We start from the raw sequence: 15,448 nt of genomic DNA on the forward strand, positions 1-15,448 counted from the left end.
ACTATAAAACACTGTAACTAAGATACTATATTAGTAATCTTGAGCTAATAAAAAATATATGATACAATAAACTATAAAACACTGTAACTAAGATATTAGTAATCTTGTTACAGCCAATTTTTTTATGTTTATAAATGAATCTGTAGGCCTGTGTTCAAATAAGGAAAATCTTGGACTTTCATATTATAAAGTAACCAATTTTTAGAATGAATTCAAAGGTACAGCCTGTGACAGAAGACGCCCTACTCTTTCTTCTCTGTAAGTTACCAACAGGGTACATTTTTAGAATCTTAAACGTGCAAAATTAACTGCAACTTTATAGATTCCATATCAGAGGTAATCCTTTCAATGTATGGTGATACCACCTATGGACCCAAAGGGGTGTGACACACAAACAGAGGGGAAAATGCACTAGAAATACAGTAAGTATAAGCCACAATCATCCTAGCAGATGGTATGTCCAAAAAGGTTTTCAGGGCTCATAACGAAATCAGCATGTTTCCTCAAATCACAGAATTCAGAAACACAGACCACCTAAGTGGAAAAAAAAGGGAGGGGGAAAATTAGAGGTCAAAGACCTCGGGAAGGGGTGTAGGCATTAAGTTCTCCTTACATACATGCAGAAGGAGGATCTACAATGATATTTCTTTTTTTTTTTCTTTTTTTTTTTTTGAGACAGAGTCTCACTCTGTTGCCCGGGCTATATTGCCATGGCATCATCCTAGCTCACAGCAACCTCAAACTCCTGGGCTCAAGTGATCCTACTGTCTCAGCCTCCTGAGTAGCTGGGACTACAGGCATGCGCCACCATGCCCGGCTAATTTTTTTCACATATTTTTAGCTGTCCAATTAATTTCTATTTTTTTTTTTGGTAGAGACGGGGTCTTGCTCTTGCTCAGGCTGGTCTTGAACTCCTGAGCTCAAACAATCCACACACCTCGGCCTCCCAGAGTGCTAGGATTACAGGCGTGAGCCACCGCGCCCGGCCTACAATGATATTTGAAAGAAAGTTTAATTTGAAGGCAGAGCAGAGCTTCAACCACAAGTCTCTCAACTATTGGGTTGGCACTCAGAGTACTGTATCTTCCTTAATGACTCACCAGCTGACTCTCATTGACTGAAGGCATAATCAGGGCTCCTCCTCCAACAAATGAGAATACTTTTGACTACACTCCTTTTCAGAGGTGTATTCAGAATCAAAACAAAACAAAACAAGAGCTTTCAACTTTATGTAACTTGCTAAAAAAACGGCACTGTGGATGTGTGAGCTGTTAGCGAATGGGAATCCGGGGGCTGGTTTTGGGCGGGAAGCGTCGGCCACACAGGACAGAGTGGGTTCGAGGACCCTCCTTCTGACCCCGATGGCAGCGCCAAGCTCCTGGGGGTAAGTGCGCGCTTCCCTTCGGAGGCTGGCAGCCTCGCCCCCAACCACAGCCCTTGAGAAAGTCCTCAACTGCCTATCAGAAAACGTTTGGCCTCGCTACGGCACTCTAGCCCGGGCAACACAGTGAGACTCTGTCTCAAAAAAAAAAAAACAAAAAACGTTTAGCCTGAGACGTCCATTGGCTGCGCCATCCCTTACAGAATCAGCAAGAGTTAGAAGCCAGGAAAGGGAGAAGAAAAGCAAAAGAGCCAGGCAGTGCCCAGAGCGGCGGAGGCGGGGCGGGGGTAAGGCAGCTGCGGCCACGCTGGCTGCGGCGTGGAGGAAAGAGAGGAAGGGACCCGCGAGCGAGACGGAAAACGCTGCAAAACCGCTGCGGTTGGACGACCGGGGCGGGCGGACCCGCGGGGAACTAAGCCTCCTGAGGTGAGGGCGCCTCGCCCGCCGCACCGGCTGGCCTGCAGGACGCCGCGCCGCCGCCCAGGATTGGCCCGCTCCCGCCTCCCCACCCGCCCAGCTAGGGCCCGGGGTACGCTCAGGCGCCGTCGCCGCTCGCACACTCACCGCGCGCGCGCCGCCCCGGCGCGGCCGCCCGCCGCCCTCGGCGCGACCTCCGCCCCGCCCCCCGCGCCCCGTCTGGCGCGGCGGCGCCTGGGCTACGTCACGGGCGCGTGCGCTGTGCGCGCGCCGGCAACCGTCTGGCGGGACGTTATCCGCTTGGCGTGCAGGTTTCCTTAGAGACCGAACCGGCCCGGGCGGCGGCGGCCGGGCAGCCACCACAGCCGTGAGCCTGGAGAGGCCAAGATGCCGTCGAAGGGAAAAGACAAAAAGAAAAGCAAGAGCAAAAACAAGTAAGAAGAAGCCGCCCCGGGGCCCCCTCTCCCTGGACCTGCCCTCCAGGGATTCCGAGTTTGCGGGCTGCCTAAGTGGAGCCTTCCCTGCTGGTCAGCTTGGGCCCCTCTCGCTCTCCCTGCTTGTGAGGATTATAGCTCCCATTGCTCATTCTTGCTTGCCCCTAGCCTGACAGATCTCTACTATGTGATTGAGATGGTCTTGAACATCTAGAGGATGTCTGGGTGATTAAGTAGTTCCTTGTGCATTTCTAGAGTTCCCTTTTGGTTCAAAGGGGAAAACCTAAAGGATTTGACTAAATTGGGTAATTGTTGAGGTTTCCCCAAACTAATTGAACCAGCGAGGTGGGTAATGCTCTAGCACTAACCTCTTGCAGACCTGGAGTTGCTGCTAGATCGCCACTAGACCCATTGAGTGACCCCAGTGGTTTCTGGACATACTGGAGTCATACATGGTGTCCAGCAACACCGCATATGGGACCACAAGGGTGTCCCCAAATTTGTGATGTTTGTAAAGTAACTTAAGAGAGTCATTCTTGTTAAATACAGAAAGTTTGGGAAACATGGGAAGTACCAAAGGAGAAAACAAATCACCTGTAATCCCATCATTCAAAGATAACCACTACAATCATTTTGGGATATTCTTTTTTTTCTTTATAAAATAATAGCCCAATGTACATACTTAGATGTAGCTCTTTTTCTTCCCATGTCTTAATATTTACTGAAAGGGTGAACAAATGACCCAAAGGACACATTGCACACACAGGCTTTGTGGGAGCAACATGGCTGGTTTATTCACCCGGGTGTGGGTGGGCTGAGTCCGAAAAGAGAGTCAGCACAGAAGGGGGTTAAGTGAGGGGTTTTATAAACCGTGGTAGCCGACCCCCTCCCACCAGACCTGTTTGGTTCTTTGTTTCTGGGCCAAACTGGCAGGTGAAGAATTGCTTCTTGCTACATGCAGCAGAGGACAGTGGCCAGAACAGCTGTTTGCAGTAAATTCTTCTTTAAACAACCAACTCCTACAACCTGTTTGCCCTAGTTGCACCCTTCCTTCTGTTCTGGCGTCATCCTTATCAGGAGAGCTGGGGAGGGATAGCCTTGGTCTCCATCATGGAGGGAGGAGGAAGGAATGCTGGCTGCAGCCATCTGCCATATCTACAAAATCCAGGGACTTCTCAGACTCCTGCGGCTATTGTTTTACAAGCCTAAGTTTTGCATTAACCATATTCTGTCCTATACATACTTTTCAGGTTCCCACTTGGAATAATTTACAATGCAATTTTTTTTTTAACATAACTGCATAGTTATGCCTAGCACTTTTTAAAGTGCTATGCATTCCTGGAACTCACTAGCATATGTTTTTTCTGTTTTTTTTTTTTTTGAGACAGAGTCTCACTCTGTTGCCCAGGCTAGAGTGCCGTGGCGTCAGCCTAGCTCACAGCAACCTCAACCTCCTGGGCTCAAGCAATCCTTCTGCCTCAGCCTTCCGAGTAGCTGGGACTACAGGCATGCGCCCCCACGCCCGGCTAATTTTTTCTATATATTTTTAGCTGTCCGTTTAATTTCTTTCTATTTTTAGTAGAGACGGGGTCTCGCTCTTGCTCAGGCTGGTCTCGAACTCCTAAGCTCAAATGATCTGCCCGCCTCGGCCTCCCAGAGTGCTAGGATTACAGGTGTGAGCCACCATGCCCGGCCAGCATATATTTTCTATTTTTGCTCGTGCATTGTCAGGACACGTGTGAACAGTGAGAACACTGAGGGTAACCGATCTTATTCCTTGGATTTTCTGTGACCCATTGTTTCAGAAACCTGACTTTGTTTCTACAGTCAGTATTAGTGGTCCTTCTAATTTCTTGCATTAGAAATTAGAAGTGTCTAATTTCTTGCATCAAATACTCTGAGCCACTTAGACCTGATACCTTCAGGGAGCAATTGGATGATTGTAGCAAGGCAGTCCATCACTAGTGCCTAAAGTGTGCTGAAAAGGGAGATCAACAGCTGTCACAGGCTAGGGGATTGGCTATGGAGCTGGCCTTAATTTGAAGAGAGCGAAAGGTGAAAGTGGGAGTGGAAAGGGACTGAGAACCAGGAGTTGAGGGGTAGATATGGAAGATGACAGTATAGAAAGGTCAACACATATATATGTGTGAGAATATTTAGAATTCAAATACAGGTGAAGTCTTCGTATATGTTCTCTATATGTATATATTAGTGCCTCCCACATACAAGGGATAGTGTTTTATTAATGCTCATATGGTAAATCTTTATTTTGAAAAATCTCATCACTTTATCTTTGAATTCATCCTTTTTAAAAAAAATTTCTTGTCCACCTCTATATAAATGATTATGGTTTGTTTCTTAGGCATCCAGTGCACTGTGGCACCAGCTGATAAAGTATTTAATATACTTGTCCTAGTGACTATTGACTTGATCTTTTGTCCAAGAGCTGGCTAAAACAAAGACAAAAACACCCCATAACAAAACCGGAGGGTGGAGTGGGTGGGAGATTACAGGTGCACTATGGCTGTATATCCTCATGCAGAAGGGGAACAAAGGTAATGGGTTTGCAGTAGAAAGAACCAAGGTCCAGCACTCAGTAAGTAGGAATAGAAAAGAGAGTTTAAATATGGGAAGATCAAAGAAATAAATGAAAAGATGTGAAGGCTTTATGAAATGAATTTGACTTAGCATGGCTTTTGTCTTTGTTTTTCCAGTCCTTTAGAGTTATGCTCCAATGCTCCCCTCTTCCAAGAGGAGGCACCTACTTGACTCTCTTATGTGAATACAAGTAAATATGTATTTCTTATTAATTCATTCATCCAACAATATTTTCTTGTTTTTACCAGGCAATGCCCAGCAAAACAAGTTTTAAAAAAGAGAAATGTAGTACTAATACAGTAGAGTTATGTACTGTCAATGTCCCCTTCTCATGCAGGAATATACCAGTAATAAAACCAGATGAATCTGTGGTGGACAGAGCCAAGGCCAATGCTTCCCTTTGGGAAGCCAGATTGGAAGTCACAGAACTGTCTAGGATTGAATATCGTGATACTTCCCGGAGACTGGCAAAAAGTAATGAGGAGCTGAAGAGACAGCAGTATAAAATGGAGAAAGATACAATGTCTGTATTAAGCTACCTGAAGAAGCAGGATCAGGAGAAAGATAATATGGTAGGTAGGTAGAAAAGCCTCATGAGCCTCACAAACTGCCTCTGTGGTTATACTGGCATGGTTATATAGTCCAAGGATTTTAATTCCTTGAAGTGTCATTGCATAGTGAAGACATTTCAGTTGACTTACCTCTCCTTGAAGCAAGATGCTTTTTTTTTTCTTTTTTGAGACAGGGTCTCAGTCACGCAGGCTAGAGTGCAGTAGTGTGATTGATCATAGCTCACTGCAGCCTCCCACTCCTGGGCTCAAGCTATCCTCCTGCGTCAGCCTCCAAAAGTGCTAGGATTACAGGTGTGAGCCACTGCGCTCAGTCCAAGATGCTATTTTGTAATGGCTTTATTATTATTGGCTCTTTCTTTTTTTTTTTTTTTTTTTGGAGACAGAGTCTCACTGTGTTGCCTGGGCTAGAGTGCCATGGCGTCATCCTAGCTCACAGCAACCTCAAACTCCTGGGCTCAGGCGATCCTCCTGCCTCAGCCTCCCGAGTAGCTGGGACTAAATTTTTTCTATATATTTTTAGTTGTCCGATTAATTTCTTTCTAGTTTTAGTAGAGACGGGGTCTCGCTCTTGCTCAGGCTAGTTTCGAACTCCTGAGCTCAAACAATCCGCCCGCCTTGGCCTCCCAGAGTGGTAGGATTACAGGCGTGAGCCACCGCGCCCGGCCGGCTCTTTCTTATTTTCAGTCCTTGTTCCTTGTTTTCTTGTCCAAAATAGAGATTGATGATTATGCGGAACATTATGATCCACTTTATTTTAAGGACAAGAGCATGTTATGTGACCTATGTATTTTTATATATTTCATATCTCATTTAATCCTTTTAATAACCCAGTGTAGCTACGATATTGTTACAACCATTTTATAGATGAAGAAATTGACCCTCAGAAAGGACGGGTAACTTGCCCAAAGTCACACAGCTGGTGAATGTTAAAAGTGGAATTCAGGTGTAACTAAATTCTTCCCTTTCCTATTTGCTTCTGTAAGCCCCACAGAGACCCAAGGAAATTTATACCATGCTGAGGATGGTGTGCTTCCTTTCTATGTACGTTTTTGTACTTTTGTTTCCATCAGCAACACATACTGTAGTCTTGTTTTAAAATGCACCTAAATGGTATCATATTGTACATATCTTTTGTAACTTTTTTCACTCAACATTTTGTTTTTGTGATTTTTCAGAAAAAAATCACACAATGATTCAGTTCATTCATGTTCTTAAAATTTATAACAAGCATGGTCTATGTTTTCATTCCTTCTTAACTGCTTTATAATATTGTATTAAGTAAATAAACCAAAATTTATTTATCCTTACCTGCCACTCCCACCCACTTTGGTCAGTTGGACTCCATTCTTTCGTTATTACAAATAGACCTTCAGTGAACATTTCTGTGTATGTCTGTGCTCACATGTGAGAGCTTTTCTAGAGTAGACACCTATTAGTGAAATTACTAGTAGTACGTTATGGGGTATACATGGCTTCAACTTCACAAGGGTTTAAATTGAGCTCCAAAGGAGTTATATCAATTGATTCTGTCATAAGCATTGTATTAGAGTGAGTTCCTGTTTACCTACATTTTCGTCAGCACTTGACATTATTATATTACTTAATAGTTTTTGCCAGTTTTATGGATATAAATTATCTCATTGTTTTAATTATATATTTTCCTGACTACTAGTTGCTTAAACATCTTTTATAGGTTCCTTCATCCATTTTTTATTGTTCACGTGTTTGCTTCAGTACACATGAACTAATATTGGAGTGATGCAGAGGATGGCTCCTACATAAGGATGACATGCAAATTCATGAATCATTGCATATTTTTTTCAAATGCCACCTTCTCAGCAAGACCTTCCACATGACCCTGTTTAAATATTAAAACCACTGCCACTTCAGCGCTATATAACCTCCACCCCTGTTTTATTTATGCATGTTACTTACATATTTGTTTATTCCTTTCCCTAATTAGAATGAAATGTCACAGAAGTAAAGAATTTGGGGCCTTTTTTTGGTTCAATGCTGTATCCCTAGCACTTAGCACAGGGTCTGGCATGTAGTAGGCATGCATTAAAACTTTTTTGCATGCATGAATGAATAGCTTGTGTACTGATACTTTGGAAAAGTTAATAGTAATCAAAACTAAGTTCAAGATGATATTGAAATTAGAGAAATCAAACAACAGAACATTTGTGTGGATTTTATATATTAAAGTATAATTTTTTGTGCATTAACATTTATTTTTTTACTTTCTTAGGCAATTTCCATTTTTAAAATCACTCTTTGAATAGGAAGTAGTATCAAAATTGTCCTCTATAAAGTTTTGTTCTAAAGTAAGCTTTTGGGCTAACCATACAAATTATTTTCGAAATTCATTACATAGAAACTTTGTTACCTATGTTAGCTCATCAATTAGTATTGGTCTACATTTATCAATATCACTTGTATTTCCTGATTCTCTTCTGCCTTTATATATCCAAGGCCAGCACCTACCTGTAGCAAATGCGTAATTTCCTTACAATCATAGATTGCCATTAAGCCCAAAGGAACTACCTTGGGAGAAAGAAGCAAAGTAGATTAAATATATACTTGTTAACTAGACCTCCCATGGTTCTATTACTCATTCTTCTTTATCCTAGAAATGTATTCTCTTAAACTTTATTTAAACTGTTTATATTCTTATTTCATGTTAATTACAGAAATACTAGAAATGAAATGTTTTGAAAACTTTTGAACAAAATTAGGAGATTTTTCTTAAGATTGGGTTTTTGTATTTAAGGATTCATTGAATCAATCACAAAATCTCATTAAATGTCATACTTGTTCTATATGACCAGTTTATTTTTTAGAATTTCTAGGTTTTCCTTAAGCTGACCTAAAATATTATTTACAACAGTATCTCAATTTCTGTATCCTCAATTCTGTAACCATGTCAATGAGTCTTTCATTTAAAAGGCTACTCAGGTTCCCTATTAAAATGAAGTAGCATTCCTTGGAGAAATGTTTGATTCTAGGACTAGGGCAGAGAATGTAAAAGATGAGCCTGGAATATCTTATTGTTCCAGGAAATAAAAAGTGTTAAAGGACATGGGAATTAGTTTGAAGTGGCTCCCATTGGCCAAATCTGGGACAATCAAAATAAATAATGATAGTAATAGATTATAACCAACTGAACAAAATAAGAATCCATGAGTTTATACTACTAATAAATACACACATTAATAAATAAGGGGTGGTGCGTGCCTGTAGTCCCAGCTACTTGGGAGGCCGAGGCAGGAGGATTGCTTGAACCTAGGAGTTTTGAGGTTTCAGTGAGCTATGATCGGGCCATTGCACTCCAGCCTGAGCAGCAGAGTGAGGCTGTGTCACTAAATAAATAAGGAATAAAGGAAAGCTTTTTCTTATAGTAGAATGCCAATTAGTAAATTTCCAAGGAGTGATGGAGTTTTAAAAAATCACTATTTGGCATCATAATAATCACTAAATCAGTCAACAATCAGCAGTGGATGCTAAAACTACTGGGTGAAAGCTTAATGAGGATAATCGCATAGTCTCAAAATATCTTCCCACAAAATAATTACAAAAGAAAAAATAGTAACATTTAGGTGGAGAAACCTGGCAGACACAATCCTAACCAATTGACTAAAGAGCATCAATCACCTCATGATGTGATGTACTGAAAAAGACACATAATCACTTAGTATATGCCTGCCAAAAATGCATGACCTGAATCTACTCAGGAGGAACCATCAGACAAGCCCAACCCTGGCCAAGATTCTTAAAAAATAACAATTTAAAGACAAAGAAAGACTGAGAAACTGTTCCAGATTAAAGGAAACTAAGACACATGACAACTAAATGCAACTTGTGATCAAGGGTTATATCCTGGACCAGAAAAATAAAAGTTGCAATAAAGGACATTATTGGGACAATTGGTGGCAGAATTTAAATGTGGAGTATACGTTAAATAATAGTATATCAATGTTAAATTTCTTGGTTTTGATAATTGTACTGTGCTTACTTAGCATTTTCTTTCTTTCTTTTTTTTTTTTTTGAGACAGAGTCTCACTCTATTGCCTGGGCTAGAGTGCCGTGGCACCAGCCTAGCTCACAGCAACCTCACACTCCTGGGCTTAAGCCATCCTACTGCCTCAGCCTCCCGAGTAGCTAGGACTACAGGCATTCGCCACCATGCCTGGCTAATTTTTTTCTGTATATTTTTAGTTGTCCATTCTTTCTATTTTTAGTAGAGACGGGGTCTCACTCTTGCTCAGGCTGGTTTCGAACTCCTGAGCTCAAACAATCTGCCTGCCTCGGCCTCCCAGAGTGCTAGGATTACAGGCGTGAGCCACCGTGCCCGGCCTTGTACTGTGCTTACAAAAGGGAATGTCCTTTTTCTTAGGAAATAGATACTGAAGTGTTTAGGGGTAGAGGAACATAATGTCTGAAACTTACTCTTACATGGTCCAGGAAGAAATGATATATACACATGTATATATAAATAAGAGAGGGAAAGCAAATGTGGCAAAAGTAATGTATATGAGTGAAGAATATATGGAAACTGTTTGTATTCTTCTTAAAAGTTTTCTTTAAAAATTTACCCAGATAAGAGAAATGTAAATAAAAACCACACTCAAATAGATACCATCTCACACCCGTTAGGATGGCTACTATCAAAAAAACCCAGAAAATGAGGTCAGGCATGGTGGCTCACAGCTGTAATCCTAGCACTTTAGGAGGCAAAGGCAGGAGGATTTCTTGAGGTCAGGAATTCAAGATCATCCTTAGGAAGAGCGAGACTCTATTTCTACAAAAATAGAAAACTTAGCTGGGCGTAGTGGCACGCACCTATAGTCCCAGCTACTTAGAAGTCTGAGTAAGGCAGGAGGATCATGGTGAGCCCAGGTGTTTGAGATTGCAGTGAGCTATGATGATGCCACTGCACTCTACCCCAGGCAATAGAGTGAGACCGCGCCTCAACAACAACAAAAACCCAGAAAATAACAAGTGTTGCTAATGATGTGGAAAAACTGGAAACCTTGTACATTGTTGGTGGGAATGTGAAATGTTGTAGCCATTATGGAAAACATATGGAAGTTCCTCAAAAAATTAAAAATAGAATTGCCAATCTCACTTCTGAGTATATGCAAAAGAATTCAGAGCTGGATCTTGTAGAGATATTTGCACACCCATATTCATTGCAGCATTATTCACAACAGCCAAGAGGTAGAAGCAACCCAAATGTCCCTTAATGGATGAATGGATAAAGAAAATGTGGCGTACATGCAATGGAATATTACGCAGTCTTAAAATCCTGTCACATCCTAAGACATGGATGAGTCTCAAGGATATTATGCTTAATAAAATAAGCCAGTCACGAAAGGACAAATACTATATGATTCCACTCATGAAGTATCTGAAATAGTCAAAATCATAGAAATGGAAAGTAGAGGTGGTTGCCAAGTGCTGAGGGGAGATATGAGGGGGAATTAGTGTTTAATGGGTATAGTTTCAGTTTGGCAAAATGAAAAGTTCTAGAGATCTGTTGCACAACAATATGAATATAGTTAACACTACTGAACTGTACACTTAAGTAAGACAGTGAATTTAATATTGCATTTTTTAGCTGGGCAATAAAATTACGCAGGTAATTCTGATGATAGCCAGGTTTTAGAAACTGGCAATAGTAGGTTAAAGATATGGGAAGAGGAAGGGCATAGAGCAATTTCTTTACTTTCCTGACTGTTATTTCCATCTTTTATAGATTGACAAACTGAAACAACAATTGACTGAAACAAAGGAAAAAGCCCAAGAGGAGAAGGAAAAATTAGTGAGTTATCTCTGTACTCGAATACTTTACTTAATAAATGGTCAGGTTTCTGGCAACCTCAGGTATTTTTTTTTTTTTTTTTTTTTACTACAACATGTTTTTATTTCACTGGAAAATTCTGTATAAAGAACCAAATCTGGTTCTCTTGAAGAAAACATTTATCACAGCTTAAATAAAAGTTAAGGGAAGAGAAAAGAGTACACTGCCCTGTGCTAGCTCTGTTACTACCTTACCTCTGACTCTGAGGCCCTATGGGATGGAAATCACAGGTGTCCAAGGGAACTCTGCTTGGCCCTCTGATACAGCCTTGAGAACAGCTGTAACATTGCTTTCTGGCCCAGCAACCTCAGGTATTTAAGATCCAATGAGAATAAATGAATAAGTTCTCTGAGCAGCTCAACGACCTTAAAGCCCACACACCTGATTGTACAGAAGCTCAAAAATAACATATGAAAATATGTTATTGGCTGGGCATGGTGGCTCACGCCTGTAATCCTAGCACTCTGGGAGGCCGAGGTGGGAGGATTCCTTGAGCTCAGGAGTTCGAGACCAGCCTGAGCAAGAGTGAGACCCTGTCTTTACTAAAAATAGAAAAATTAGCTGGATGTCATGGCACGCACCTGTAGTCCCAGCTACTTGGGAGGCTGAGGCAGGAGAATCCCTTGAGCCCAGGAGTTTGAGGTTACTGTGAGCTGCGATGATGCCATTGCACTGTACCCAGGGCAACAGAATGAAACTCTCTCAAAAAACAAAAAGGAAATTGAACCTCATTCCCTCCCCCTTCATATTTAAAAAATGTATATATTATTGTAGAAAACTATATGGCATTAATGGTACTTACTAATCCCGAGGTTGTTATTGTTTCTAGGGCTTTTCAGTGGACAGAGCTAGGAAATAAATGTTTTTGAAAGAGTAAACTAGACATGAGTCCGTTCTAATACTTTCAGTTCAGATGCAGGAATACAGCATTTTTACCTAACCTAATCTGTAGCTCCTTTCTCCCTTGTCAAAAATCTTGGTTCTTAATGATAACAATTATCTAGTTGCTTAAACCTTAATATATCAACAATCTCAGAATACTTATACTACCACTAACAATAAATTACTGTAAACAATTTAAGATTTGGGGGAGCGTTTTTCTTCCTTAGGATATATACCAATAAGGATCTATGGTCAAATTGCAAGGTTTAAAAACCACTTGATGCAAAAGACAACTCCTCCAAGCAAAAGAAAAAGAAAAGAAGAACCATTTGAAATTCCTTTCTATGAGGTTATGCCACCAACTCAACAACACATTTTGCTTTTGGTTTTTAGAGGTTTCTTTTTATTTTTTATTTTATTTTTTAGAGACAGGATCTCTTGCTATGTTGCTTAGGTTAGTCTTGAACTCCTGGCCCCAAGTGATCCTCTTGCCTCAGCCTCCCAAATAATTGAGACTATAGGTGTATACCACTGCACCTAGCTTAGTTTACTTTTTAAAAACCTAGTTTTGTATCTAAAATTATGTAATTATGATTATGTAAAATATATACAAGGTTCAAGTCTATAAAACAAATTACGTGCTGAGAAATCTAACTTCTATTCATGTTTTTTCCATACCATCTCCTCCCTGTAGAAAACCATTTTAATTATTTTATGATTTTATCTTATTATTAAAAAAAGTATATGTAATAAATATAAACAAATATGTATATATTTGTGTCTCCTCTTTCTTGGATAAAAGGTAGCATACAACATACATAGACCTGCACCTGCTTTTTTTCAGTTAACAATATTTCTTGGAGATCATACCATAGCAGTCTGTGGACATACTTCTCATTCCTGTTTATACTTATGTGGTAGTCCATTGCGTAGATGTACCATAGTTTATTCAAATGGTCCTTGTCTTAGTTCAGGCTGCCATGACAGATTACCACAGACTGAGGTGCTTAAATAACAAACATTTATTTCTCACAGTTCTGGAGGCTAGAAGTCTGAGGTCAGGGTGCCAATATGATTGGGTTCTTGGTGAGGGCTCACAGATGGCTGCCTTCTTGCTGTATCTTTACATGGTGGAAAGAGAAAGCTCTGGTGTCTTTATCTTTCTCTTCACCAATCCCATCATGGAGGCTCTACCCTCATAACCTCATCTAAACCTAATTCCCCCCAAAGGCCACACTTCCAAATACCATCACATTGGGAATTAGGGCTTCAACATATGAATTGGGGGAGGGGCACAAACATTTAGCACATAGCAATCCTCCCCCACCTTTTTTTTAGAAACAGTATTTTGCTCTGTCACCTTGGCTGGAGTGCAGTGGCCCAACCACAGCTCATTGCACCCTCGAACTCCTGGTCTCAAGGGATCCTCCTGCCTCAGCCTCCCGAGTAGCTAGGACCACAAGCTTGTGCCACCATACCTGACTAATTTTTTTATTTTTTGTAGAGATAGTGATTCACTGTGTTGCTCAGGGTGGTCTTAAACTTCTGCCCTCAAGTGATCCTCCCTTGGCCTCCCAAAGTACTGGGATTACAGGCATGAGTCACTGTACCTGGCCAGCAATTCCCTTTTCATGGATAGATGGCTTGTTTCCAGTCTTTTGCTGTTATGGTTAGTACTCCAATAGAGAGCCATGTGTATACACCTTTTCACTTTTTTTTTTTTTTTGGAGATAGGGTCTTGCTTTGTAACCCTCCTAGAGTACCGTGGTGTCCTCCTAGTTTACTACAACCTCAAAGGCCTCTGCTCAAGCAATCCTCCTGCCTCAGCCTCCCAGGTAGCTGGAACTACAGGCACGTACCACCACGCCTGGCTAATTTTTCTATATTTTGTGGAGACATGGTTTTGTTTTTGTTCAGGCTGGCCTCAAGCGATCCTCCCACTATGGCCTCCCAGAGTGCTAGGATTATGGGTGTGAGCCACCACACCCGAACCATATTTTCACATTTTGACTGCTATGTTTTTGAGATAGACTCCTAGAAGTGGTATTGCTAGCTAGGTCAGAAAAAAATATGTAATTTTTCTAGATATTGCCAAATTTCTCTCTATAGATATTGTGTCATTTTGTAATACCACTGATCATGTATGAGACTGCCTGTTTTCTCACAGCTTCATTGAACTAAGTATATTGTCAAACTTGATTTTTGCCAATAAGGTGAGAAATGGTATTTCAGTGTAGTTTCAATTTGCACTTCTCTTATTATGCATTAGATTGAGCAGTTTTTCATCTTTGAAGGCCATCTACATTTCTTTTTTCATCTTTTGTTCATTTTTTTAATTGTTAGTGGCCCTTTTCACCTCCTCCTCCCTCCTTTTCTCTCTCTCCTTCCTTCACTTCCCTCTCCTCCTCCTCTCTTTCCTTCTCTTCCTCCCTTCTCTTCTTTTTCCTTCTCCCTTCTCTTCCTCTTCCTTCCTTATCTTCCTCTCCCTTCTTTCCCCTACCATCTTCTTTATTTATTAGTCATATTGAACCTTCCTTTGTCTCTTAACTTACTAATTTTTAACTGAGGTCAAGGATATTATTTATCCTCCTCATAGATTAAAGATTTGTTTAGCCTTCTCATACCTCTTTTTAATAAATATATACATTTTCTTCCTTTCTGTACAAGATTAGCTTATATAGAAGTTTTCCAGAATTTTTTTCTTATTTAAGGCAGTTGGTATCTTTTTACAGAAATTAAAACTTTATGCAAAAATAAAGAGGGGGCATTTCTTCATGGAAGATATATAAATGGCTTTAAATGGAACATGACTCTATGAAACTTCTGTTCTTTTTCCTAACTTATTTACGTCTTTTTTGAATATAGGAACAAAAGTATGCCATGCAAATAAAGGAGCTAGAGGGCCAGTTCCATCAAAAAGCCAAAGAAATTGGCTTGATTCAGACAGAGCTGAAGACAATAAGACAATTTCAAAAGAGAAAAATCCAAGTGGAAAAAGAATTAGATGATGTAAGTTCCTTTTCTTTTTTGAAAAAAAGATTAGAATTAACTACTTGCAGAGCCTTTATAAACATTTACTCCTGTAAGATAGCAAAAAATTCTTTTTGACATTTTAGAGATTATTTGAGAGAAAAAGGGTAAGGCATTTCAGGTTAGGTAGGGCTGGATGCCAAAGGTCTTGACCTTAGACTTTTCTTTTTCTAAGCATTGATTTTTTTTTTTTTTCTGAACTCACCAAATCTCTGCCAGTATACCCTTGCACGTTTATCAGCAGGTGACCCTTTGGATTGATGTCAGTAAGAAA

General features: G+C 40.5%; 2 protein-coding genes across 3 annotated transcripts in view; one reads left to right on the top strand and one right to left on the bottom strand.

Annotated features, from left to right (window-relative positions):
- Window positions 1-1,960, bottom strand: part of ENTPD5 (ectonucleoside triphosphate diphosphohydrolase 5) — a 58,788-nt gene extending 56,828 nt beyond the window's left edge. Inside the window, exon 1 of one of the 2 annotated variants that reach the window (XM_012656215.1) lies at window positions 1,946-1,960. The gene's annotated coding sequence lies outside the window, so the exon portion shown is untranslated. Of the gene's footprint in view, window positions 1-1,100; window positions 1,134-1,945 lie in introns of those variants that run through there. The other variant, XM_012656217.1, reaches the window with a different exon arrangement.
- Window positions 1,961-4,752: 2,792 nt separating this feature from the next.
- Window positions 4,753-15,448, top strand: part of CCDC176 (coiled-coil domain containing 176) — a 28,990-nt gene continuing 18,294 nt past the window's right edge. Inside the window, exons 1-4 of the mRNA XM_012656055.1 lie at window positions 4,753-4,787; window positions 5,168-5,402; window positions 11,158-11,223; window positions 15,010-15,153. Coding sequence (XP_012511509.1) covers window positions 4,753-4,787; window positions 5,168-5,402; window positions 11,158-11,223; window positions 15,010-15,153 — 480 coding nt within the window. The remainder of the gene's footprint in view (window positions 4,788-5,167; window positions 5,403-11,157; window positions 11,224-15,009; window positions 15,154-15,448) is intronic.

The sequence above is a fragment of the Propithecus coquereli genome, unplaced genomic scaffold, assembly GCF_000956105.1.
Source record: "Propithecus coquereli isolate 6110/MARCELLA unplaced genomic scaffold, Pcoq_1.0 Scaffold5, whole genome shotgun sequence".
NCBI classification, from domain to species: Eukaryota; Metazoa; Chordata; class Mammalia; order Primates; family Indriidae; genus Propithecus; species Propithecus coquereli.